At 36.9% G+C, this 25,659-nt stretch overlaps 1 protein-coding gene across 2 annotated transcripts in view; it reads left to right on the top strand.

Moving 5' to 3' along the window:
* The window catches only part of COL19A1 (collagen type XIX alpha 1 chain), a 311,746-nt gene that overhangs the window by 223,630 nt on the left and 62,457 nt on the right, over positions 1–25,659 (top strand). Inside the window, exons 18-25 of one of the 2 annotated variants that reach the window (XM_077903489.1) lie at positions 5,642–5,692; positions 12,868–12,912; positions 18,560–18,622; positions 21,964–21,999; positions 22,975–23,010; positions 23,105–23,158; positions 23,871–23,924; positions 25,536–25,589. In XM_077903489.1, the coding sequence (XP_077759615.1) occupies positions 5,642–5,692; positions 12,868–12,912; positions 18,560–18,622; positions 21,964–21,999; positions 22,975–23,010; positions 23,105–23,158; positions 23,871–23,924; positions 25,536–25,589 (393 nt within the window). The remainder of the gene's footprint in view (positions 1–5,641; positions 5,693–12,867; positions 12,913–18,559; positions 18,623–21,963; positions 22,000–22,974; positions 23,011–23,104; positions 23,159–23,870; positions 23,925–25,535; positions 25,590–25,659) is intronic. The other variant, XM_077903490.1, reaches the window with a different exon arrangement.

The following is a 25,659-nucleotide window of genomic DNA, read 5'->3' as shown; positions in this document are numbered from 1 at the left end:
AGGAGTGTTGATATCTCCTTAGTTACTAAAAATTTAGAGCAGAAGCATTCTCAGAAAAATATTCCATTATAAAATTATAACTGTGTAACTTACATAATTCAACCCCAAGAGACAAGGAAAAATTTTCATTTAGAGCAAATATTTAAGATAAATAAGAGGTTCTGTGTTTAAAACAAAGAAGAATTGATTTCCCAAATATTTTCTATCTTAAGAGTATTATCGATTTTTTTCTCTGAGAGATAGGATACAACTTTCTATGTTGTAATTCTGGTCAAAAATCCATCCACAAGCTCTTTTCTATTTAACTGAAGTTCAGTGCAGCTTTGTCTCCAATTATTTAGCCAGATTCTTAGACTAATCTAAATCTGTTGGTCGTATCTTCTATGAGTTTGGAAGCAGCAAGACTTCTCTGCTAGGTTTGCTACCATTTCTAGCTGAAACCAAAACCAACAAGCAAGAAGTTTGCTTTTCCCTTACATTTTTTCTTGTACAAACGATAATTCTGTTAAATTCTGGCAAACCTTGGTGGAGAAGGGAGAACTACTATGTACTACAATCCTGAGTTATGACAAGATAAAACAGATCGAAACTCGTTGTTTCATTCCAACAGGAAAGCAGCTATATACACAAGCCCCCATAATCTGCATAAATGTGCTTTATTAAGTTCTATATAATATTATAGATGTAAATATATAAGAAAAAATTAGCTTTTCCAGCAATTACTATATAATAAAATATGCTCCATCTTACCATTCCTATGAATAATTTTAGGCTTCCTGATATTTTTTTAATACCAAGGGAAAAATAATTATAGTTTCTGCCTTTTATACCAGCCATTAGAAATTGAAAATGTTTCTTGAAAATTAGCCCAAATGACTTTCCAATTACAAATTTTCTATCTGTTCTTATTGCAAAGCTATTTTAACATGTTTTGAAGATCGTTGATTAGTACAGCTTTCTTTACAGAGGTTTTGGTATTTCAAAGATCGTAACTGAAATTAATTGGAAGCCCACAGGGCCAGAAGGCAGTTGTTTTAAAATCTGAAAATATGTATTTGTGAATCCTGAAAGGAGCCCCTAATAAGAGATTGAACAGCTATGGTGCATGAAGATAAGTGGCACCCAGATGGCTCAAGAAGGCTTAGTCAGCAGTGATGAAGAATTAAAGGATGCTTTTAGAGAAAAGGAAAAAAGGAAAATGGTTCAGGAGGGAGAATTGGAGAGGAGGCAGAGTAAATGTGGAGCCATGGAGATTTTGATTCAGAATACTAGGGGGTGATAAAGCTGAATCAAAAGGTCTTAGCCCTGACTCACATAGAGAGCTTACACCAAAGACCAGGGAAAGGAAAAAAAGGCAAAAGTAAAGTTCTTTAAGCTCTATGTACTGTATGAACTGAAAAGTAAAAGTACAGCCAAGACCAGATCTGAAGAGTATGGTTTTTTACACAGAACTCTTGCCATCTTTTAAACTTGGGGAATCTGTAGCCAAAACAGAAATCTACTAAGGTGATGATAATGCAAACAGCTAATTATTTTGACACTATGCATTTGATGACGTTGGTGTCAGACATCACAATACTTCTCTGTTTTCAGTAAAAACAAACTTTTAAATGTTATAAACTATTGCTGAGAGTATATGTTCCCAAATTGAATGTAGCATTAATTCACTTTATCACACCTGGTTGGTTCTTTGCAGTAGGAAACAACATCAGGATCTCAGGATCTCTACCCATGACAGGTTTATGGACCTCTCAGATAATTACACGAGCCCAGTTTGGTTTTGAACAGGTGTGTCTCCCTGGAGATCATGAACATTTGAAGGCTGCTTGGTAATTGTGTACTCATCCCATTAAGCAAGATGTCCTATGTCTCCCAACCTAGTATAGGTAGAGTGGAGCAACACTACATAAAAGATAAAACAGACATTGTATAGCCGTGATTTCTGTATAACTACGTATGGATCACTATCATAGGCAGGATATTGGGATATTTTTTCTTTCTATAACCCTTCAGCTGCTTTTCCTAGTGGGGCGGCTGAAAGCATTAGATGAGGCTGATATGCCCTCCATAGCCAGCCTCCATTCCCCACTGGGTCTTGGCTATCTAAGCAACTCCTTGACAAGTCTTCATAAATGCAGACCTCAGAGAAAGTGACCCCTCAAATGTCCTAGAGCATCTACTAACACCATGTGGTGCCAAGAGACCTGTCACATACCACAAGTCCTAACTTCTCCTTCCTCAGAGTTGACTGATAGTCTGTAAGACTGACAGCTCTTACCAAACTTGGAAACAAATGACTCATTGGATCTTCTCTAGCCATGCACTGTATCAGAATAGAAAAGAGGAAAATAGCACATCTCTTGGGGATGTGACTCTAGGACAGCCAATTCCAAGGCCCCAGGGTCTATATTGGTCTGCCAACAATAAAGAGAGAGTTGCTCTGGGCATTTATATGCATAGTATTTCTCTTACCAGTACTCTCTCCACATTTATTGAGGTGGTTTCTTTTTGCCAATTTCAGAACAACCCGGTGAGCTATTGCCACGCAGGCTGCAGTCAGGGCAGAGGTAGACTGCCAGAGGACTCTACACTGGCACCTTCATTCAGTCACTGCACAGTTTCTTTAGCCCTCAGGGAGAATTTGTGCAAAGTACTTCAGGGTAGACTGTTAGCTGTAAATCTTTGTTATATTAAACCTCGAATCCGTGATACCTAAAGTATCCTACTGACTACAAGAACAAAAAAGAAAATGTCATCATAAATGCTCATCAGCAGATTAGGTAGTAGAACCTAAAACTTCAGATTGACCCCATTTGGAGTATTACTTCATGGATATGACATTTTATGACCAGAATAAAACCTATAAAAATGTGGAAATAGGTTTATTAATCTTGTGTGTATCTGAATAATATTGTTCAAACTTTTCTATTGGGCAGAGACTCTATTCAGTGAGCTGTGCTTTTGCTATTTTTTCTAGAAGGAAAAACAGCATTGAGTCCTACCACCCTACCCCCAGTGGTATGCTCTACAGCAAGATCAGGATCCTAGGTTTGGGTTTGCGTAATACAACTATACACTGTGGGCAGATAACCAGTCTGTAAAAGATCAAACTTAATTCTCACCCAATTTTTTCCATTCTATTATTTTTACTATTCTCATCCATGCTGCTATCTGTTTTGTGCCATGTAACCCTTACCACGCTGTTCACTCTCCTGTATATTTTTCCATACTGCCTTCCAGAACCTCCTTGCAGGCTCCCACTTTTTATATTTTTTGACCACCTTCTCTCCCAACCTCTGCAAACAAAGATAAGATGCATTTTGAGTATAGCTTTGGTTTGGGAGAAATTTGGGGAAGATTTAGGCATGATATCCTTATCATGGGTTGTAAGAATATATGAAGATAGATGGGAGATGCAAAGAATAGTTAGAGGAGCCTCCTTCATCTATACAGTGGGACTATAGTTACAAAGTGCTTGTATCTTCCCCTCCTGCACCAATCACAGTGCTGGCTCAGAAGAAGTGCTAAATACAGGTTCTGTTGATTTTTTTTCAGTTTCAGTCTGTTAAGTAGAACATGGAAAAGTGATCACGCAAGATTCTCTAGGGCACAGTCAACATGATAAAAAAATTACTACAAAATTATTTTAGGCTATGAGTGTGCTTTTAAGTTAAGATAGGATAGTAGATGAGAATTGAGTTTGGTTTCAGGCTGCTTGTGTTAAATACTAGTCCTGCCATTTACCAGCGGGGTAACCTTGGGCCAGTTAACAATTTCTAACCCTCATTTCCTGTATCTGTGAACTGAAAATAATGATGGTATATATCTCTCAGTGTCACTGTAGGGATTAAATGAGTTAATCCACATAAAATCTCTGGTATAATGCCTCACACACAATAAGTACTATATAAATGTTTGCTATTCTTATTTGATTGATTCTTCTGCTCTATTTGAGAGACTATATTGTTCTGCTATATTTAGGAGCCCTAATTTTTTAATACTTTCAACTGGGATGAATGTCTATGAAGCTAAATTTACCCACCACATCACTATTCTTTGATCTAACTGGCCTTATTCTCAACACACATTCACCATTCACCAAATGCTTGCTATGCATATACCCATCAGTTACCTGTTGATGCTACTACATGTGATATCTAAAATTTCTCCTTGCCCCATTATATAGCTGCAGAAGGATCAATGTGTAAGGGATCTCATGTTTCCTGATTTTCAAGAATGAGTTTTTAATTTGCATCTTCTTGGCTAGAAATTTTTCACAACTCCCAACCCAATGATTGCTTTCCTCATTATTTCATCTAAATGACCTAGATTACACAACACTGGCTGATAGAAAAAGAACAGGAAAAAAATATAGTGCCATGAGAATCCTCTTCTGACATTAGCTCTGTTTTTATTTTAGCAAAGTAACAGCATCATTTGTCTTTCCAATCATACTCAGCTCTGTTACTTGTGAGGCCTATTATTTTCTCAAGAGTTATATCAGCCTGCTTGCAGACATCCATCATTACATCATTGTGTCCTCTGCATTTAGTGGCACAATGCAAAGGTTTCACATTAGAAAAGACCTTCAGACATAAACAAATGCCAGTCATAAATGTTAACCAGCTTTAATTTTTTCAACATACTTACAATGTTACCCACATCAGTGAGTACAGCTAGTAATTGTTCCTTAAAATTCTCTCTACTTTTCGGTTTCTATTCCGTTGTAAAGAAAATAATTTTTGTATAACAGTGATATTTGATTTGCTCAATCATAATCTTTCTTTGTGTTATCTTCTGAGGTAAAATGTAAAGAACTGGGCCTCTGTAATATTTTCTCTCCTCTGCGTTTTCGAGGTCTAGATGAAATATGCAGTCTCTTCTCTGACATTGCTGACTCTCTCTTGGCTTGAACTACTTGATTTAAAATAATGCTAAGCTTTGTATTTTCTTTTCACCCTCTCCCCAGAATGTAATCCCTGAAAATTCAGAAACTCTTCTCTTTTTCTCTATCTGGAAGTTCTCAGGACAGACAAACATCTTCTTCCCTGTCTACCCAAAGCTCAGCATAGTGCTTAGTGAACACTCCATGTCAACTGAAGACAATGCATTTGAAGGTCTTAAATCTGAGGTTTTTGAGCAGACATATTTTTCTGGTCTGAAAGTTCATGTGCAGCCATTTACACTCACCAATTAAAGAGAACAAAGCAATTTATTGAAAATTGAAGAAATATCTTTTCCATATTTTCTAAGTTAGTAACACATGGGCACACATTTCTATAATATATTGATCAAAGCCCTGTGAGAACTGTCAAAAATAAACTGAAGCTACAACCTCTTCCCTGGAGGAGTTTTACAGGTACAATATTTTTTAATAAAGAATATGCTGATGGCTGACCTTATGGTAAAAATGTTACTCTTTCCCACTTAGGACCTCTTTTTGGATTCATGCAGGATTTAACCTAGAAATACCTTAGGAACTTGATACGTTATTGCCCCTGTAATTCTCTATTAATTAGAATATTTGACAAAACATACTCTTCCTTTTTCTTAACTCTAAGATTTTAAGAATTCTTAGATAGATTATTTAAATTCACTTTGTTTTGGTAAATACCTTCTCTTTGATTTATTTCTAATATAGGGACCTCCTGGAATACAAGGAGTACAACAGACTCTTGGATATTATAACAAGGTATGGCTTCTCTTTTTCACCATCTTAGATACACAGAGATTTTATGTAATCATATTAAAAAAAAACTAGTATTTCCTAACTGTTATGAAACATGGTCACATACTTAATCTCTTTCCTCACTGAAAATATGTTTTAAAAAATGTATTTTGCTTAGCATCTTTTTACAAAACCAGCATATTATTTTTATAGATTAAAAGAATTACTTCAAAGTTTGCAAAACTTCATGCAAAAAATTAATGCAAACATCATATTTCACTATTGATATTGTCATATATCCAGTTTCTCAGAGGGTTGAAATAGATTATTTGCTGCTTTGAAGCTCAAATAGCACAATAGATGATAGATTTCTTATCAAAACCAATTGCTGCTATGCTAAAACCTCAGGCAAACTTTTACATACCATAGGTCAAGACTGGGAGTCCCCCACCTTTCAGGGAGGAGCCACTTTAAGGGGAACCACTTCCCCAAGGTTTCTAAATAGCAATCAAGATAGATGGAATAGCTTCTTTATCCATTCATCTTTCGATGGGCACCGAGGCTCCTTCCACAGTTTGGCTATTGTGGACATTGCTGCTGTAAACATTGGGATGCAGGCATCGACATGGATGGAACTGGAGGGTATTACACTGAGTGAAATAAGTCAATCAGAGAAGGACAAACATTACATGGTCTCATTCATTTGGGGAATATAAAAAACAGTGAAAGGGATTAAAGGGGAAAGGAGAGAAAATGAGTGGGAAATATCAGTGAGGGAGACAGAACATGAGAGTCTCCTAATTCTGGAAAACAAACAAGAGATAGTGGATGGGAGGTGGGTGGGGGGTTGGGGTGACTGGGTGATGGGCACGGAGGGGGGCACTTGACAGGATGAGCACTGGGTGATATGCTATATGTTGGCAAATTGAACTCCAATAAAAAAATTAAAAAATAAAAAATAAATAAAAATAGATGGAATAGTGACATGGAAGTACCAGAGTGGCAAAAGGCAAGCCTGTTTTGCTCTGTTCTTTAAGGAAACACAATGGGGGGTCGGGAGGACATGTGTGTTGCTAGTGAAGTAAGAACCAGAGACCTAAGTGAGACCATTGATTGACCTATCATTTAATTACAAGTATTTGAGGTCTTATCACTTGTCATGAAGCATTGTGTCCACTGACTAGGATCCCTTCTATACATCATAGCTTGTTGTTGATATGTAGATAATTGTGCTCCTACACAAAAACAAGTTCAGAGACACCCCCCTTTATGTCTTTCTTCTATATTCTTGCTCTCCCTTTTAATAAATTCCTCTGACTACTGTCATTCTTCTCTGTTTAGAAATCCCAGAGAAATGTTATATGCTAGCAAAGGCCCTGAAGATAGCAGGTGCTCAGAAAAGTGTTTATTAAATGATGAGTTAATTAGTTTGAAAAATCCCAATTCTTCTTTGATCAAATTAAATTCTACATAAAGACTATGGAAAATGTGGAAAGCTTGTTGTACTTCCTAAGTGATCCTGTCTTAAATTTTCTCATTTACTTATATTTTCTAGGGAGTATTCTATTAGGAAGGTTGGGGTATATTTTATGATTCTCTATTAAACATTTTTCTGAATAAATCTATACCAGCTTTTTCAAAACATTAGAGTTTGGCACAAGTGGAAAGAAAAGTGAGGCATATCTAAAATTAATCAGTTAAAGTACAATGCTTTCTCTGTAATAGCACCTGCTGTCACAAAATAGGATTTATCATAAATGCTTCAAAATAATGAGAATGAGTTGGCTCTGATGTCACAGTGTCAGCTAGAAAAACTTAAAGAACACACTCTATTACCATCACCTTTGGTATAAAATTTACCAAGCTGCTACTCAGCTACTTAAATATTTGCTATCTCTTGCAAAACTTTTAAAGCTTATATCTTTACAGGTCTCCCAAAACTACTTCTATATATAGTTTATCTTGCCGATGAGTCAGTTTTCCCTTAAATGAAGACATATGAAGCATTTATAGTTTAGTCTAAAGTTGAGAATGTAAATTCTTTAGCTTTAAGGTTATATTTCAAAAAAAAAAAATGGGGGCTGACCAGAGCAGGCAAATGGAGAGTCTTGCCAGTAATAAACCAGGACTTTGAACTTAGCTATTGTCTTGACTAAAATAACTCCAGCTATGTATCCTTATTGCCGTTAGATGACTGAGGCTCACAGGGATATAATCCATTATATGCTCAAAATGTGGCTTTGGAGCTGGAGCCTAACTGGTTAGAGAGAAGAAACCATAGCTTTTCTGCCTGGAACGATGCATTATAACCACTTGACATTAAAAGATTTTAGGCCCATCTGGGAATTAATGGAAAATAGCTTCACAAAGACTTTACTATTTCACTCTGAGAGTAGAGCTGTTTTATGAGCCCCCACCAGAATGCATGGGGAAGGTAGGGCCCACCTTCTCAATACTGACACTGACCAGTATTTCTAGATGATAACCATTTTATCCTCACCCTCAGCTTCACAAAGGAAAGGGCCAAATGCAAGATGCATGTTTTCACTTGACACTGACTTCACCCACCTGCCCCCATCTGTTTTGGAGACTAAGGTGGTTTCATTTGTAATTCATTGCATGCCTGATTGTCTGGCTGTAGCATATAAGAGGAGAGAGAGAGAAAAACATAAGTGAAACTTTCCTGGAGATTAAATGATGGACCATGTATTGAGACATACAAAGTGATATTCCAAGGTTAAAATAATTTTCCAAGGTTAAAATAATCTTCCCTTTTAAATTGGCATTGATTTATGTAATGTCTGCTCTTGAGTCCTGGACCTCAGCAACTCTGCTCTCAGCCATGCAGCCTGGATGCTGCTTCAGCAGCCGCCCGTGCAAGGATGAGCAGCAGGCAACTCACACACTCCTACTCCCAATTCTAAACTAGAAGAGCCCACAGTTCATTCCATCATCCCAGGACTCCTCAAGTGCCAAGGACCCGTCCTGTGGTCCCTGTACAGGAGTTGGTCTTTTCCCCTATAGTTTTCTTCATGTCATCTGATGGGAAAAGCTTAAGCATAAGAAACCTTCTCCCCTCATGGCACAAATCACAAAGGGAATTGGGAGAGAAGGAAGAAAGGAAGGAATAGAGAGATACTGAGGAGGAAGGTTGGGAAGATTATATAAATGTGTTTATACGTATTCTTGCATGCCCATTTGAGGCTGCAAAGAATAAAAGGTAGAAGATTTCCCTCTCCATCACAAAAATAATTTACAAACAGCTGCTCCCACTCTGTAAGATTGTTTGCAAAACAAAGCAACAATGCTGAGAATATTCTTCCCCTTAAGGAAAATCTGCTCACAGTCCAACAAACTGCTCTTCATTGCCTCCAACTCTGGGGATTTTAATAAAAATTTGATAGGCTCTGTCAACTGCTAAAGCTATCTGATTCAGAGCCTCTCACAACAGTCTAGATGGGGAAAAAAGTGTTATCGATGGAGGCCAAGAACAGGAGGATTTGACATTTGATATTGTTTTTAAAGATGCACATTGAAAATGTATAGTTGTGTCATCTTACATCACCACACGAGGTGCAATTTGCAGAGAATCAGTCTCAGCTGTTAGAGATTGATGCTGTGCCTCCCAGCAAACAGTTCTAGTATTCACTTCTTCAAATTGTTGATCCAAAAAAAAACCAATTTTCTAGCAAAATAATCTATTTTTCTTTCAAGTATCAAATCATAACTTCATTTTAATACCCACAGACAGGACAGAAAATCTTTCTCCAAAAATCCAACATTCAAGGTCTTTCCAAAAGTGAGTGAAACCCAACCATGGCCTAGAAAGTGAAGGCTTCCTTAGAAATACTAAAAGCAACCCTTCTAGGCCCAGAAGATCCTGAAATAAAATTTAAATCCCAATTCCCTGACTCTTCCTATGAACCATCTCCTGTGATTCAACCTATCCATGTCCAGGTACATCCCCTTCTTTTCAGAGAATACCTTCTCCTAGTTAAATGGAATAGCTTGAGTCTTCCCATTGGCCTGACAGTAAGTTTCAAAGTTCCATTCATCATTTCCCACAAGAGAACAAAGGATGTGTTCTGACATCCCCAAATTCTTGAAATGGCCAGACAGATTAGCATCCTCCCCATATTATAACCGTAATCACTTCACCAGAGGATATGTTAAATAAACACATTTAAAACCATGTAAACTAGGGCAGCACAGGTAGCTCAGCAGTTTGATGCCTGCCTTCGGCCCAGGGTGTGACCCTGGAGACCCGGGATCGAGTCCCGCATTGGGCTCCCTGCATGGAGCCTGCTTCTCTCTCTCTCTCTGTGTCTCTCATGAATAAATAAATAAATCTTAAAAAAAAAAAAAGAACTTGGAAATCATTACGGCTGGATTGTGGAACGAATCACAGCCAACCTGTGAATGGCTAGCCATTAGAGGAAGCAGGTGAAGGGAAAAAAAAAACATGTAAACTATTATATTTATTCAAAAGGCATATAAAAACCCATTCAAATAACATGGTACCAAAGTACAAATGACCTAATAAAATTAGAATAGTATCTATGGAAGAATGCTAGATTCCGGAAACACAAGAACTATGTCTCTTATTATTTCTGTAAAGCCAAGTAGTTGTCTGGTACACTTAGTTAGCTTGTAGAAAATGGAGAGCAAAATCTTATATGTCAATGCTACTGAAGTTCAAGGTCAAATTTGCCTTGAGTACTGTTAGCCCAAGAGTGGAGAACAGCTCCAGAGGCCACTGAGGATCCTTGATTAGATGGATTTTCTGGCCTAGCTATTGAATGAAGCAAACATATGGGGCTCTGGTAGGCAGGAAATACCCCTGTTTTTTCCTTTGAGTGTGAAAGCCAATGAAAAATTGAAGATTTTAGAACAATAGAACTTATGGATAGAATAATACGAGCTGGTGCTATAGAGGCAATTTCTCAGCCCATTTACAGCATCTCTGATATCTTGTAGGTTGTTAGGAGGTATGATGGGAGTAGGAAATAAACCAAGATGCTATATTGTAATATGCTCTCACCCAAATGCACTTTGGGTACTCTTCTGCTTCTGCAATTCAAGAGCATGGGGCCTCCAAATCCAAGACTATCTCTTGATAAGTCATGTCATAAACCATAAACCAAAGTATGTCCCAGCTTCCCCAAAATTTCCTGCCTTAAGCACAAGCTCATTTTCAAATATGTCCTTGTATAATAATTTACAGCTCAGAACTTTGAAAATACAATTTTTATTTTCAACTTAGACATCTCAGATCAAAGTTAAACAGGAAAAATGAGAAATGTCTGTCACAAGACCAACAATAACAGCAGTTATAAACTACTTATTTTTGATTGAAGTAGTATGAATATCATGGAAGGCATATTTAAGATGTCAAATTATAGCAACAGTGATCTGAATGTGTGCCTCTAATGTTTTTGTTATTTAAATGTTCCTCTACTTTTTTCTACCAACACGTATATTTTAATTAAAAACATTTAATAGGAAAATCACATAAATTAGAATTTTAGGTTTATTTATTCAACAGATATTTATTGAGTATTTCCTGTATGTTAAGTCCTGTGCTAGAAATAGGGCATTTAATTCTAGGTCATCATGGAGCTTACATTCTAGTGCAAAAGGTGCAAGATTCTTTAAACAGACACAGAAAACTATAAGGGAAAAATACAATATCCAATGAAAAGATATGAGAGGGGAACCTATCTGGGAGACCTGCAGGAAACTTCCATGAATGGCATTTTATCAACTCCTGAGGGATGAGTAGTTGCTAACTGGAAAGATGGGTGAGAACAAAATGTTGACCTAGAGGTTAAAATGGGAAGTATCTTGATCCAAGTATTTTGGATCAGAAACCAAAAGAAGGCTAATAAAGCTGGAAATTCTGAGGGAGAACAGTGGCTGCCATGATTCTGGAAAGGGAAATGAATTTAAGGCACATTGGACTTTGGTAGCTTTGTTAAGATTTAGAAGGAAGGGGCTCAGGATGTCTTAAAGATATCTCTCTGAACTTATATAGAAAATGTAGGTGTGTGGGGAGCAAGAGTGGATTATAGAATGTCAATTAGGGAGCTACTGCAGTAGTCCTGGCAAGACATGGTGATGACTTTCCTGGAGTGAAGGTAGGTAGTGTGAAGTGAAGAGACTTGAGAAACAGGCAGCCAGACTGAATGACTGATGGATTTGAGGAAAAGGAGGAGGGTAGCCTTAACAATGATACTCAGATGGAAGAAGGAAAACTTCTACAGAAGGGAGAGGATGAATTCAGATTTTCTTTCTTGATTTTTTTCACTTGTAAAATGAAATAACCATGAATTTTAACAAGTAACTCTAGAGATAGATTAGGAAGAAGGCAACTGTTATTGCCCCACTTCTAGACTAATGCGTGCTAACATGATATATTTCTCTTGTCTTTCTCTCTCATATATGTGTATGTATTGTTGTATTTTTTAAATCCAGTTTCAAACTTGTTGAATACAATTTTTTTTAGAATTTACAAGTGAATACAGCAAGTAGAAATTTAAATACGTGGGTCAAAACTCAGAAAGAGATGTATGCTGGGTTTATAGATTTGTCTTTGTGTAGATGATACCTAAGCCATGGGAGCAAAGAAGAGTGCCCCAGAGAAAATGTTGAGCCACAAGAATAAAGAATCTGGATAGAGTCCTAAGGAAATCCAACATTTACCCTTTAGGTGAGGGAGGAAGTGGAAAGATCAGAGAGATAGGAAGATACTAGGAAAGTGAGATATGATACAAGTCAAGAGTGTGATGAGTGCAGCCAAGAGGTTAATCGATGGAATGTCCATTATAGTGAGCAACAAAGATATCATTAATAATGTTACAGTGTCATATTCGTGGACTTGCTGGGGACCAAAAGAAGTTGCCAGGCATTAATTTCGAGAAGTGACAATTTGCCCTTGGAGGTGTGATATTTCTCCCAAATCATCTCCTGGGGAGAAGTCACAGAGAAGATAGATAGAGTCTACAAAGTTGAAGTTTTTCAGGAATTTTTCACAGAAGGTGAGAGAGGCAATGTAATCATAAAAAAGCTATTGCAGCACTGTTATCTGACTATATTTTAATGCAGGGGCTGAATGTATTAAAAATAAATGGACTTTTAAAAATTTATATATGTATAATAATACATATTATTTATTATACATACATATTTTTTTAACCTAGGGAAACCTTGGTGAATATGGAGCTCATGGCCCAAAAGGAGAGAAGGTAATCAGATTTGTCAAAGCATCCAGGGTTTTACATCAATGTATACATTCACACTTGAGAGGGAGGCAGTCCTGCTGCCACATGGGGCAGAGTCCCTGGGGAAGTCGGCCTTCAGTGGGCACGAGCCTCCCTGCCTCCTGACCAGACAGCAGGATTAGGCACTGAGGCTCTGTTCCTTGGAGAAGACTGTTGAATAGCAGTTGACTGCAGGAGGGGAACATATCTAGGGGGAGTAGTAACAAGGTAAATGAAATTCCAACACAAGCTTTAATTCATAAAACGACGTTTCATGAATCTGTGTAGGTGGCAAAAACCATCTGAAGATCCCTCTAGCAAAGTGCCTCAGGCTCAGGCTCAGGCTCCCTATTTTTGTGGCTTCTTAAGTATCCAAACATAAGCTGTTGTGGGGGCATTTTTCTTTTGGTGGGGCTTATGGTGTACAATGATAGGTTAACCAAATTATTATTTCAAAACAGTTTTAAAATTAAAACTCTGATGAATTTCCATTGCGTCCTCATCGCCATCCATCAGCAGTTTAATTATATGAGATGTGAAGATGACAGATTCACTTGCCCACTCAGAAAGATGTTTCACTCTGGTTTGATTCTGAAATTGTGATGACCTTGGATTCACTGAGAATGTGCCATTGTCAGAAAAAACAATGCACATTAAATCTACAGACAGAGATGAGTAGGTCTGAAAATACTCTGAGGGAATGTGGCCTGTGAGTGCTACTTCCATTCATTCACCCAGTAAAAATTCTCTTGATTGAGGGCAGGGTATTTTGACATGAATCCAAGAAAATATGACTTCTGTGCCTCATAAATCAGCGCAACCAATCTATTCAAAAGATCATACATCTATCACCAGAAAATACTGCTAAAAGATAGTCTCAACAGAAACTAGGAACTTCTTTTAGATTGACCATTGAAAATGAAATTTTCTGCAAAAAACATAAATAAAACTTCGACATTCTTAAAAAGATATCCAAGAAATATTGGTTATACAGCAATAATAAGGCATTTATGTGTCTAGGGTTTTACTGCTAGTACATTAGCATTATTTTCTGTAACCAGATAGCTTACAGAATTTTTACACCACCATAACGAACACATTACATTTTAAGCAATTACTACTGCACACATGCAGGCTAACAGGGAGAAAAAGCCACAAAGCTTGTCACATAGGACAGCTGAGCAAAGAAGAGTGTTGTGGCACTTTTAAAGTATTTAAATGATGATTCATTTATTGAAACAAAACAGCTGGCTTCTGTTTTGCTATGTTCATTAGGAAACATATGTTACTTAGGAATTCTTAAGACCTCAATGCTGAGAAATTTGATTCTGTAAAACAGGTGTATTTCAAATGCTAAGGACCTTTTCTATTGCTCAAAATCTATTCTAATTGCTTCAGAATCTTAAGTGGAATTAGAAAAAAGCCAGTGGGATAATTTCCCTCCTCCTACCCAGAGAAATAACCTAGAAGAGTCCACAGGGAACTTGATGCAATACCTGTTATAAATGTACATATGAAATGATTTGTAAGAATTCTAATTAACGGGAGAAAGACTCTGCCAATAAATAATGCATAAAATAAACTGAAAGACAAGCATAGCACTTGCTGGAAAAATGAAGTCACCTCTACCTATACATAGGTACTAAGTGGTTAGTAACTGTTCTGAATCAATACATTTTTTTTAAATTATAATGGTGTTCATGGGTCACCATAATAATTTAAAGCTCCTTCAAGCTGCCCTCACAGATCTCTCCTTGCACCTATGGTGGACACTGGTGGACCCTGGCTGCACGTTTAAATCATTTGGAGAGCCCTTAGAAATTACCAGTGCTCAGGCCTCACTGATCAATCAGAGATCTGATTTGGTGTGAAGCCCATACCATCTGGTTGATCGGGGGTGGAGTCCATATTGACTCCAGATGATTCTATTTTAGAAGTACTTCAGATGATTCTAACAGGCAACCAGGATTGCAAACCACTGAGTGGTGGAAATAACATGGGCTCTGAGGTCAGAATTGATTGTACCATTAACAGCTATGTCTCCTTGGGAAAATCATTTCTCTGAGTATCAGCTTCCTCATCCATAAAATGGGCATAATTGTGTCTACACAAAGCTGACAGCAGGATTGAAATCAAAGGAGATGAGATGAACTTACCCAAAAGTACAATACCTGACACATATTAAGCTCACACTTAAGATTTGTTCCTTTCTATTCATCCGCTCCAAACTTTCTTTCTTCTTGTAAAACCTCACTTCTCTCTTTGGTATTAGTAATTATTGCCCTCCTTAACACATGGTCTGGCTCAGCTTTGTGTGTCCCACCATAACTTTGACAGAGAAGAAGTTTACGTGGTTGAACAAAAGACTTAATCAGTAGTACAATTTCAACACATAAGAGACTAGTGATTGCTGTATATCACTTCTCAATACAAAATAGAATCACAAAACCAGCCTATCATTTAGAACCCAAAACTATAATGAAGCCCCAAGACAAACACAAATAGCAGTAGAATCTACACACAAATCACTCCTGGCTTATCAGCCACATCCAAAGAGAAACACCAGTGAACACTAGTGGCTATTAATGGTAAATGGCAGCAAAGACTACGGCAGCCAGGGGACCAGTCCACTGGTGTTGAAATGATCATCTCTGCTCTGCAGTTTTCATGAGACTGGCAGCATGTGGTGAAGGAATAACATATTTGCAAATAGTTTAAGGAGAGCTGCTCCTTTATACAGACAGTGGAATAAGGTGTCAGAATATCTAAGGACGCCTAAGAAATTAGCAGGTATCTTTTGGGGCCAACTGCCAGAAGGAAAAGATTTAGCCTCAACAGCACAGGCTTTTCAAATAGCATTGAAAGTGTCAAATTAAAGGACAGCTTTTCCTGAAGCTGAGTGAATTCATCACTTGTCTTCTAGCTCATACCACAGTGATAAATCACTGAACATTCATTTTAAATATGAAAAACTATGTCTAAAAATCAGGTATGAAATGCTTTTGTTTCCAGAATTTTATATGAGGGAATAGGTCCCTAAGATTTCCTCTTAGTAAACCACTCATAGAAATGGACCCATGCCTTTGTTGGGTCCTTTCTCTACAATTTGAAGGAGACTTATTTACATGGGTTCAAACATATAGCCCCTATGAATATGATTACTGTTCTTCCTTATACAATCTTCTCCTTCTCCCCTTTGGTATCAAGAGGATGTGATTTTTATAGTAATTCCTAGAACCCTTTCTCTGATTTCTACTATTATATTTTGCAGATCAGTCTAACTACTAGGCATATTTTTCCTTCACACCTATGCACTGGGGATACTTTTTTTTAAAAGATTTTATTTATTTGAGAGAGAAAGTGCACAAGTAGGGGCAGAAGGAGAGGGAGAAGCAGACTCCCCACTGAGCAGGGAGCCCAACGGCTCTATCCCAGGACCCCAAGATCATGACCTGAGACAAAGGCAGATTCTTAACCTACTGAGCCACCCAGGCACCCCTACACTGGGAATTTTAACACATAGCAGATGAGAGACAAGAAGGTCACTCTGCACACTGTAATTCTCAGACAAGGCCAGTTGTTTATTTTGTCTTTAAAACCAAGAGCAGTTTGCTTTTTAAATATATCTACCAATTTTGCCCTCTTCTTACTTTGGATAGAATTTATCATAACTAGAAAAAATGGCTTCTGCTACAGTGTGGTAAGTATAGGACTGATAACTGTACACTGGATATTTAGATGATAGAAGGAAAATGCTTATATTAACAAAATCAAGATTAATTTTACAAAATATATTCCACAAATCTAGAAGAATCCTTTGAAAAATACCATCTTGTTTATCAATTACATATGACAAATTCCATCTTCCTCTAGTGTAAAGTCACAAGATATTGATTTCAATAGCAAAGTGGAAATAAGCCAACATTTTTAGGACTGTAATAAATTTTTGCTTGAAGTACTTTGGTAGCCTGTTGTTTGAGGCTTCAAAATAAACAGATAAACATATTCATAGACGGGAAAAGAAATGAAGATGTGCACTGCAACCTTGTTTATAATAAAGAAATCTAGAGATAACCCAAATAGCCATCAGTGGGGCTTGGTTAAACCCCTGGTATGTTAACATTATAGAATGCTATCCAAAAAAAAAAGAATGCTATCCAGTGGTTACAATGAGTGAACTAGATTTATATGTATTAATAGAAAGGGATATCAAAAACAACCTTGAGTGGAAAAAGTTACAGAATATAATATATAAAATAAAGCTATTTATGGGATTCGTTTTAAATATCCCAAGTAACATATTGTTTATGATTATGTATGTGCAGTAAAAGTGAAAAAATATGAACTGAGAATATAAATAGTGCATTTAAGAGAGTGGCTCCCTCTGGGATAGAAATAGAGGGGGAAATACAGGACATTTCTTCTTTGTAAATGTTTGTATTTCTGTCATTTTGGGTGCCTGGTACAGAGAGGTTTGATGTATTCCACCTTATGTTTTATGTAGATTTTTTTTTCAAAATAAAAAATTTACAAGACATATGAGAAAGGTATATGCCCAGAAATGCAATGGTGAGCATCAATTTGCAAAAATGTTTTTGAGGTTAGAATAAAGCCAACATACATAGCTTCCAGTGGCTATGTTTACCTTAACCCTCATGTGGTATTCAAGGATCTCAGTAGATGTTAAAAGGAAGCACAACACTAGGACTCCTCCAAAGTCTGATTCGTGATCTATTTCCTTTCCGCATTATTATTTCTCAATTGTATTTCCTCAGAATACTTTTTATATGTCACGTACAAACCCCTCTTCAAGATCTCTGACCAGAACATCTTAGACATTCCTAAGCTGCTGTTGCCGCATCTATAAGAATGCTTTCTTTGTCCACAGCCAGTCATTTAAGTGATCATATAAATGCCGGAAACAGCTGAGAGATTCACTTTTCTTCCTATGGCTCCCTCACTCCTTCACCTCCCCCGCCTAAAAAAAGAAAGAAGTGTCTGAGATAAAAATAAGTCCAGATCATTATGACAATGTAATAATGTCTTTAAGGTTACACACATAATTTTTTTTTGGCAAAACAAGAAAATTATCATTTTTCCTTCTCTGGACATCATTCCTTGAAAAATAGTTTTTAAAATAGTGAAAGGGAATAAAGGGGAAAGGAGAGAAACTGAGTGGGAAATATCAGTGAGGGTGACAGAACATGAGAGACTCCTAACTCTGGGAAATGAACAAGGGGTGGTGGAAAGGGAGGTGGGTGGGGGATGGGGAGAGTGGGTGACGGGCACTGAGGGGGGCACTTGATGGGATGAGCACTGGGTGTTATGCTATATGTTGGCAAATCAAACTCCAATAAAAATATATTAAAAAAGAAAAGAAAAATAATTTTTATCTCACATTAATTTTAAATATCATAATGAATATTATGGATTTCTGAAAGAGCTGAAGGCATTGTGAAGTGCTGACAAAACATTATCATGCAAACAGTCTAACTAGTTTCAGAACTAGTTTATGATCTCTTGGATGATAGTAGAGAAATTCCATGCTTGATAGGAGCACAAGCAATCACTCTGAACCCAACAGTATTCTTCTGACTTCATGCAAAATCTCTCTTCTACTTTTTCTCAAAAGGGTGAAACTGGACAACCAGGATTCCCGGGATCCATTGGCCCGAAAGGTCAAAAAGGAGAATCGGTAAGTATGAAAGCTTTTAGGACAAAAGAAGGATATTTAAAAAAAATAGAATTAAAAGCTTTTTTCCTAATGAGCCCCAGTTCCATGAGCTTTGTTTGCTCCTGCCTTGGCAAACAACAATAGATCAAATATCTATGCAAGGCATGAAGTCACTCAGTCTATTTTTTTAAAAATGAAATAGGTAGGCTGAAAAAAAAAAAAGAAATAGGTAGGCTGTTATCACCTCTATTCTTCACATGAGGTAACTGGGATCCAGAGAGGTTAAGTAACTTGCCTTAGGTCACACAGCTAATAAATGTTAGAGCTATGAATCACACTTAGGTAGGCTGATTCTAGAAACCAGAGTTTAAAAATTACTAAGCTGCCCTGCTATAACTAAACAGTACAGCTATAATAAATAATAAAGTCAATATATCAAAAGATTAGAGCTAATATATCTAAGAAATTAGAAATGTGTATCTATATGCTCTTAGTATACCTTCTGAAGTTATTTTCCTTCCTTAGTTTTTATAAGATCAAAGTACCTTCTCAAGCCACTTTTCAGTATTACTGAGACCACTTTCTTTCAAGATTTAGTTCTTGTGGTAGAAGAAAATCTAAATTATCATTTATATCCAAATCGGACTGGCTTAAAAGATTACATGAATTCTAGTTAAAAATAACTTTTTAAAACTCTGCTAAAAGACAAAAACAACCTACTGCAGCCCATAAGAAATGGCAAGAATCAGACTTCCATGTTTCATCTTTATTAAAAAGTATAATATTTTTTAAAAATCAATTTTCCCTTTTTCCTTGTCAGAGGGAACAAAGGACTTTGGTTTAGCAGGGATAGTGAATGCAGAGGTCACTAAAATGTCTGTGTGCCAGATGGAAACAGTATGAAATGCATTTAATATTACAAAGCCAAAATTTGTTTATGTATCTGCATAGGACATGTTTGACAATGAGAGTATCTTCTCTGTATTTACTCTTCTTGTTGTGATTATGTGAGATGATAAAATGCCTACATGATGAGATTAAGTGAGGTGCATGACATTGGCATGTTGACATAGCATTAGGATACTACTGACCTGGTGATTCATCAGAAGGAGGATCATCCACTTCTAGACTGCAGTCAACCGTCGATAACAAATCATGGAAAAGGGAATCACAGATAAGGGGGAACTACTGAACATCTTTGCCTGCTTTCCTCTCTGCCCCCCACATACGAGAAACACATTTTTACATTATTATAGAGAGTACTTTAGCTCTTTGTGGTCTCAACCTTTCTATCCCAGAACAGAATCCGGACTTGACTTGGCAAAATAAACAGAAGGCCCGAAAAGAGGAATGGTTTTCATCGAAATTTGGATTCTGAACCATTTATCCTGAATGGAAGTTTCTCCTTCACTACTGGATATTTGGAATATGACTATATGCATCACATGTTAGAGCTTATAGTTATAGATGAGTTTACAGATCAAGAAATAGAGGTTCTTCAAAGGCAAGTGACTTGACCAGATAGTAACCATTGGAACTAGGACTAAATATCAAGTCTTGAGATGACCAGGCTCCTAGTTTTGTTTTGTTTTGCTTTTAACTTGTTGCTTTAATCAATGTGGATTCACAGTGGCTCTAAGTAAGCCTGAGATAAGCAAGTGACATGAGCAAAAATAAGCAGTTATATAAGCCATGAGGCCCATTGCTCATATCTAAATATCATCTCTTATCTTAAAAATCAAGTAGAATTTTTGAATTTAAGGCTGACAGATAAGAATATAAATAAAGCCCTGATCTAATATTTAGTAAATAAACAATAATAAGATATTTAATCACATTGGCTAGATACAGGGCATATTATAGTAGGCAAGGTTATGCTAGGTAACAAATTAACCCTGAAATTTCTCTGGCTTTATGCAAGAAAGGGTTTTCTCTTGCTCATGCTACATACCCAGTATGGTTGGATCAGGAGGAGTGGGTACTGACACCCACTGCACTCAGGTACAAGGCTGATTACCACCAGGTAACTAAGCCATCTGGAATACACAATCTCAGTCACCACGCAGGGGAAATGGGACTGGAGAATCATAAATGGGCCTCAGCCTGCCAGGAACACATATCGCTTCTGCTCACATGTCATTGCCAAAATTAGCTGCATGGCCCCAGGTAACAGCAAGGGAGTAGGGAAGTATGGGAGAGAAGAGTTGAGCCCTGTCGTCCCTAGTACATAGGACATGAGGTGAAAAACACAGGGGTTTACTTACTAACCACTTATCTCCTATTAGTGATTTATTTAAGGGACTCACAGTCCCTAAGAGGACCTTCAAGAATAATATTATCTAACATATCATTCTCACACTTTCTCTTGACTTTCATATGCACAAGAAAAAATTTTCTAAATGTATGGTTTCCATCTTATTGTCACATCACTCACTTCAAATCATAAGTAAATCAAATTACAAATAAAATCAGACTGAGCAACCAAAGCCTGGGATTAAAGTCAAGCTGTTTAGGTTTAAATCCGGAATGATCTCTCACTGGCTATATAACCTTGGGGAAATTACTTAACATCTCTGTGCCTCAGTTTCCTCTAATCACACCTACCCCAGTGACATGTAAGAATTAACTATAATAGTGATTAGATCAGTGCTTGATACATTATAAGGATTTAATGAACATCAGCTATTATTGTTATATCTGTATAACTTGAAACTCTCTAATAAACTTTTACTAGGTACCAACAGAGTACACCAGAATGCTGTGATAGTTGAGATGAATTATATCCCTACATTCACAGAGTTTATAGGCAAGATAAACAAGGAGACATAAAGTGAGTGAATGCTATTTTAGGAGAAATAACTCATAGTTACTCAGAACCTTTCTGAGTCTCTTTCCTCATGCTTAAAATGGGACCATATCTTCCTCCAAGCATTACTGTGAACATTAAATGAAATCATGTCCATGTAACTTCAAAAAGAAAAGCTAAGAAGAAAAAGCATGTGAGTGTGTGTACATGTGTGTGTGAGAGAGAGAGAGAGAGAGAGAGAGATCATCTCTGTGAACCATGCAAGAGGAAGCTTTGGCCTTGGGCAGCATTCCAATTTGTTCCACTTAGGATTCTCAAAATAGTATTAGAATGATTAACTTACTGTTCTCTTGGGAATATGAAAGAGTTTTTTAATTAATTTTCATATGCTTCCTTTAAACTGCACAAGTGGACTATGTGACATTCTGAGTCATTTTCAAGGCTTCTTTGTGACAGAGATCTGAATTTGGCCTGCAGGATTTATCCACATTTGGTTTTGGACAGTTTATTTCTCAAAATGTTCATAAATGATTCTGTTTTCTACCCATTTTCCTAGGGGGAGTCTCTTTCCAAAGGTGAAAAGGGAGATAGAGTAAGTAGATGTTTTATCACTATCTTGGGTCTTCTACTTCATCAATTTCTATCTCTCTGATTTCTCATATGTATACTTTGGAGTCAAATACATTTGATAAAATAAGCTCTCTGAGCATTTTACTTTTTCCTCTGTGAATTTTGACTCTTTTATTTTGATAAATGAGAAATTCTGAACCCAGTTAAGTTTGTCATGTGATGACACTTTACCACTTGGCTTGGGTAGTGTATATTTTCTTTGACCATTACCATTTGTGATTAGACATGAATGTTTTGAAAGATATACATTTAAGATATCTAAAATACAAAATGAAAATCCAAGATTTTTTTTCAAAAATTCTGTTAATGATACAAATTGAATTTATCAAACAGGATGATTTTATCAAAGGGATCCAGAAGTCATGGAAATAAGGAAAGCAAACTCATAATAGACAGTATTGTCCCTTTTTGTATGACCTTAACTTTTTTCTGTTTTTTTTTTTATTAAGTACATATACCCAATGATGGAATCACCATAACACAAATTTTACTTTCTTTTCCTCCTTCATCTGAAGTTTTAATTCTCTGAGATGTAAGATTAGCTGACAGCAAATCATGACAATGTCACCTAAGTGGAGAATGAAGTGATTACAGAGTCAAAGTGATACTGGGCAATAAACTGTTATAAAAAAAGAAAGATATCCTGAAGCCAATACTACACTACATGTTAACTAACTTGAATTTAAATAACATAAATAAATGAAAAAAGAAAATAAGGAGTTATTGTTTACTTATTAGCAGTAAGTATTTTAAATCATGTTTTAGAATGCCTCTCCCTAACTTCATCATATCATCCATATTCCCCCCTTTATTATACATTAATTACTAGAAATGCAGATAAATTCAAGTATTAGAGATGCTCATTCACATCTGAGTTTAAGCATTACATAAATGGTTTGGGTTTTTTTTTGTTTGTTTGTTTGTTTGTTTTTTACAGGGAGAACCTGGGCTAATAGGATCACAGGGAATAAAGGTAATCTCCTGACCTTCTTCATTGCATCTCCAACCCAATGAGATTGTGGAGATTAAAGTAACCATTTCACTTTCCTTCCTACCCATGTGTTCAGGGCGAACCTGGAGATCCCGGTCCCCCTGGTTTAATAGGAAGCCCAGGACTAAAGGTATATAAGAAATAACTGAGATAAAAGAGGAAATAATTTTGGATTATAGCCATTTCCGTGTAAAACAAAGTGCTCTGGTGTGCCACTCATTTTCTTCACAAATATTCTCAGAGACTTTATCATGTTTCCATGGTGATTTTCCCCCCACTGACTGCATTTATTACACACATAGTAATTGTGCCTTTTGGTTCACAGTAGGGTTTTTAATCTCATTTTCAGAGCATACTCACAATAGCATCCCTAAAAGCTTTAGAGTAAATAATGTGAGCAAAACCAATGACCCTGAGCTATATCTTTAAAGTGAATGGGATTCAAGATTCAATCTCTAAGCTTTAAAGTGAATGGGATTCAAGATTCAATCTCTAAGCCAAAATTATGCAGATGCTTGAGTTCCCCATGTAGAATTCCACAGGACTGTCCCAAGAAAGATCAGCTGTCAGGAGGTGCAGGAAAAATTAATGTGCTGTGCTCCCACCAAAGTGTAAGGCAGGTTATCCTGGTGTCACTTGCTGGTGGGAAAAGACCCATTTAAATGAGAACATCTTCAAACTATCTTTGTTTAGTCCAAGCACATTTCAGAATTACTCAGAGAAGGTAGGATGGTAGAGAGCTCGTCTTTCTGCAGATAAAGGTCATACCATGTTTTACGTATATTCAGGTCTGATCTAATTTTTTTTAACAGAGTTGAAAGATATATCACCTTCTCTTTCAGGGTCAAGAAGGACCTGCAGGCTCTATGGGACCCAGAGGACCACCAGGAGATACTGTATGTATAGCACATACAGGTGTCTTTGATATGTGGAAATTAAATCAATGTCTTAAAGAATTTCTACATCTTTCATGTGACTTAGTTATACTACCTTTTCCAAAGATGTGGGTCATCTCTACTACCAAAACTGATGACACTTGATGTCAGGGGTTATTAGGAAGGTCAATTAACCATCTTAATCAATTAAGACTCACCAAAATCCTCACTTGAGCAAAATAAGAGAAATAGTTGACCATAACTTCTTGGAAACTGAGCTCTATCTGACCACAATTCTAGCACTTTCTATGCAACTATTAGAATCTTTCCTTTTCCCATCATCTTGGGAATAGTCCTGTGACCTTCCTACATTTATATGAGGTCCTTTTGAATATTATTAGCCTAATAAATCAGTCTTTGGAAGTCAAATTAACTAAATTATCATTTTGGACGTGCTTGTCAGTGGTGTGCCACCAGTAACAGAACTTGGAAACATCAAAAGAAATAAGGACAACTATGAAAGCAAGCATTTTCATTATGTATGGCTTTGGCTCAATTCTCCATCCAAAAAAGATACTTCTTAAGCTTTTGTTGTTTTCTTGCAAGAGCCTCTAAAAAGAATAGGTCTTTAAGCTGGAAATATTTCTATAATGCTATTGGAGAAAAGTCTTCAGGTTACATTATTACCTAATTCTAGTGGTCTCACTATTCTCTCTGTCTCTGTTGCTCTCTTTCTCTATCTTTCATGTCTTTTAAATGCATTTTTCTATCCATTCCCCCAGATAAGCCTTTTGTCCCTTGGACAACCACCCTAGCCTGGCCTTCTGACAACTTGGGAGTTAAGACTCGCCATCATCCTCACTTGAGCAAAATAAGAGAATTGGCTGGCCATAATTTCTTGGAAACTGATCTCTATCTAGCCACAATTCTAGCACTTTCTATGCAACTATTTGATCTCTCTTTTTCCCATCAATATGGGAACAGCCCCATGACCACCTGCTGTATTCTCCATGCTTCCTGACCGAGCTTCCAAAGGTCTCTTTTTCAGTGCATTTGTTCTTCTTGGTACTTTGAACACTCAGTTTGTGAGCAAAGCTTTTTGTTGCTCCCTCAAGCCATTTAATGAGCCGGTATGGATGTACCTAGTGAAGAGATCTTATGAAGAGAAAGAAAATGCTGGTGGCACAGGTAGAACCATAGGTTGCCCAAGAAGTGAGATTAAGTGATAGCGGCTGGAGCTAATAAAGAGAATAAAATCAAAAGAGAAAGAGCCAGTGTTGCCAAATAGAGTAAAAGTATATTTTCCTATTTACCCCATCATCCTTCTAAATCATAATGTGATGCTACCAACTACCGTCCTTCCACCCTTTCTTGGGAATAATATGGATGGGGCATTTGGTTCAACTTTCCCTTATTTGATTTCTTTTCTATTACTTCCAGGTCACTTTGCTTGAAACAACAAGCCACATATTTTCACTAATATGTTTTCCTTTTTAATAGGCCCAAATCAATCCATCCCATTATAGTTTGTATCTTACAATTCTGTTCTCCTGACAAAGACTCACAGATAGAAATGCTCTTATAATAGGAGATACTCTAATTGTTCTTTTCCATTAATTCTGAATTTTCTAGGGCTTGCCAGGAGAACATGGTATCCCGGGAAAGCAAGGCATTAAAGGAGAAAAGGTATAGCTCCCATTTTAGCCATTTTGTAAATTAAGTAGCTAGGTTGGAGGAGGAGCCAGAGGATCATCAG

The sequence above is a fragment of the Canis aureus genome, chromosome 7 (assembly GCF_053574225.1).
Source record: "Canis aureus isolate CA01 chromosome 7, VMU_Caureus_v.1.0, whole genome shotgun sequence".
NCBI lineage: Eukaryota > Metazoa > Chordata > Mammalia > Carnivora > Canidae > Canis > Canis aureus.
The sequence above is the reverse complement of the archived record's forward strand: the minus strand, read 5'-3'. Positions and strand labels throughout refer to the sequence as shown.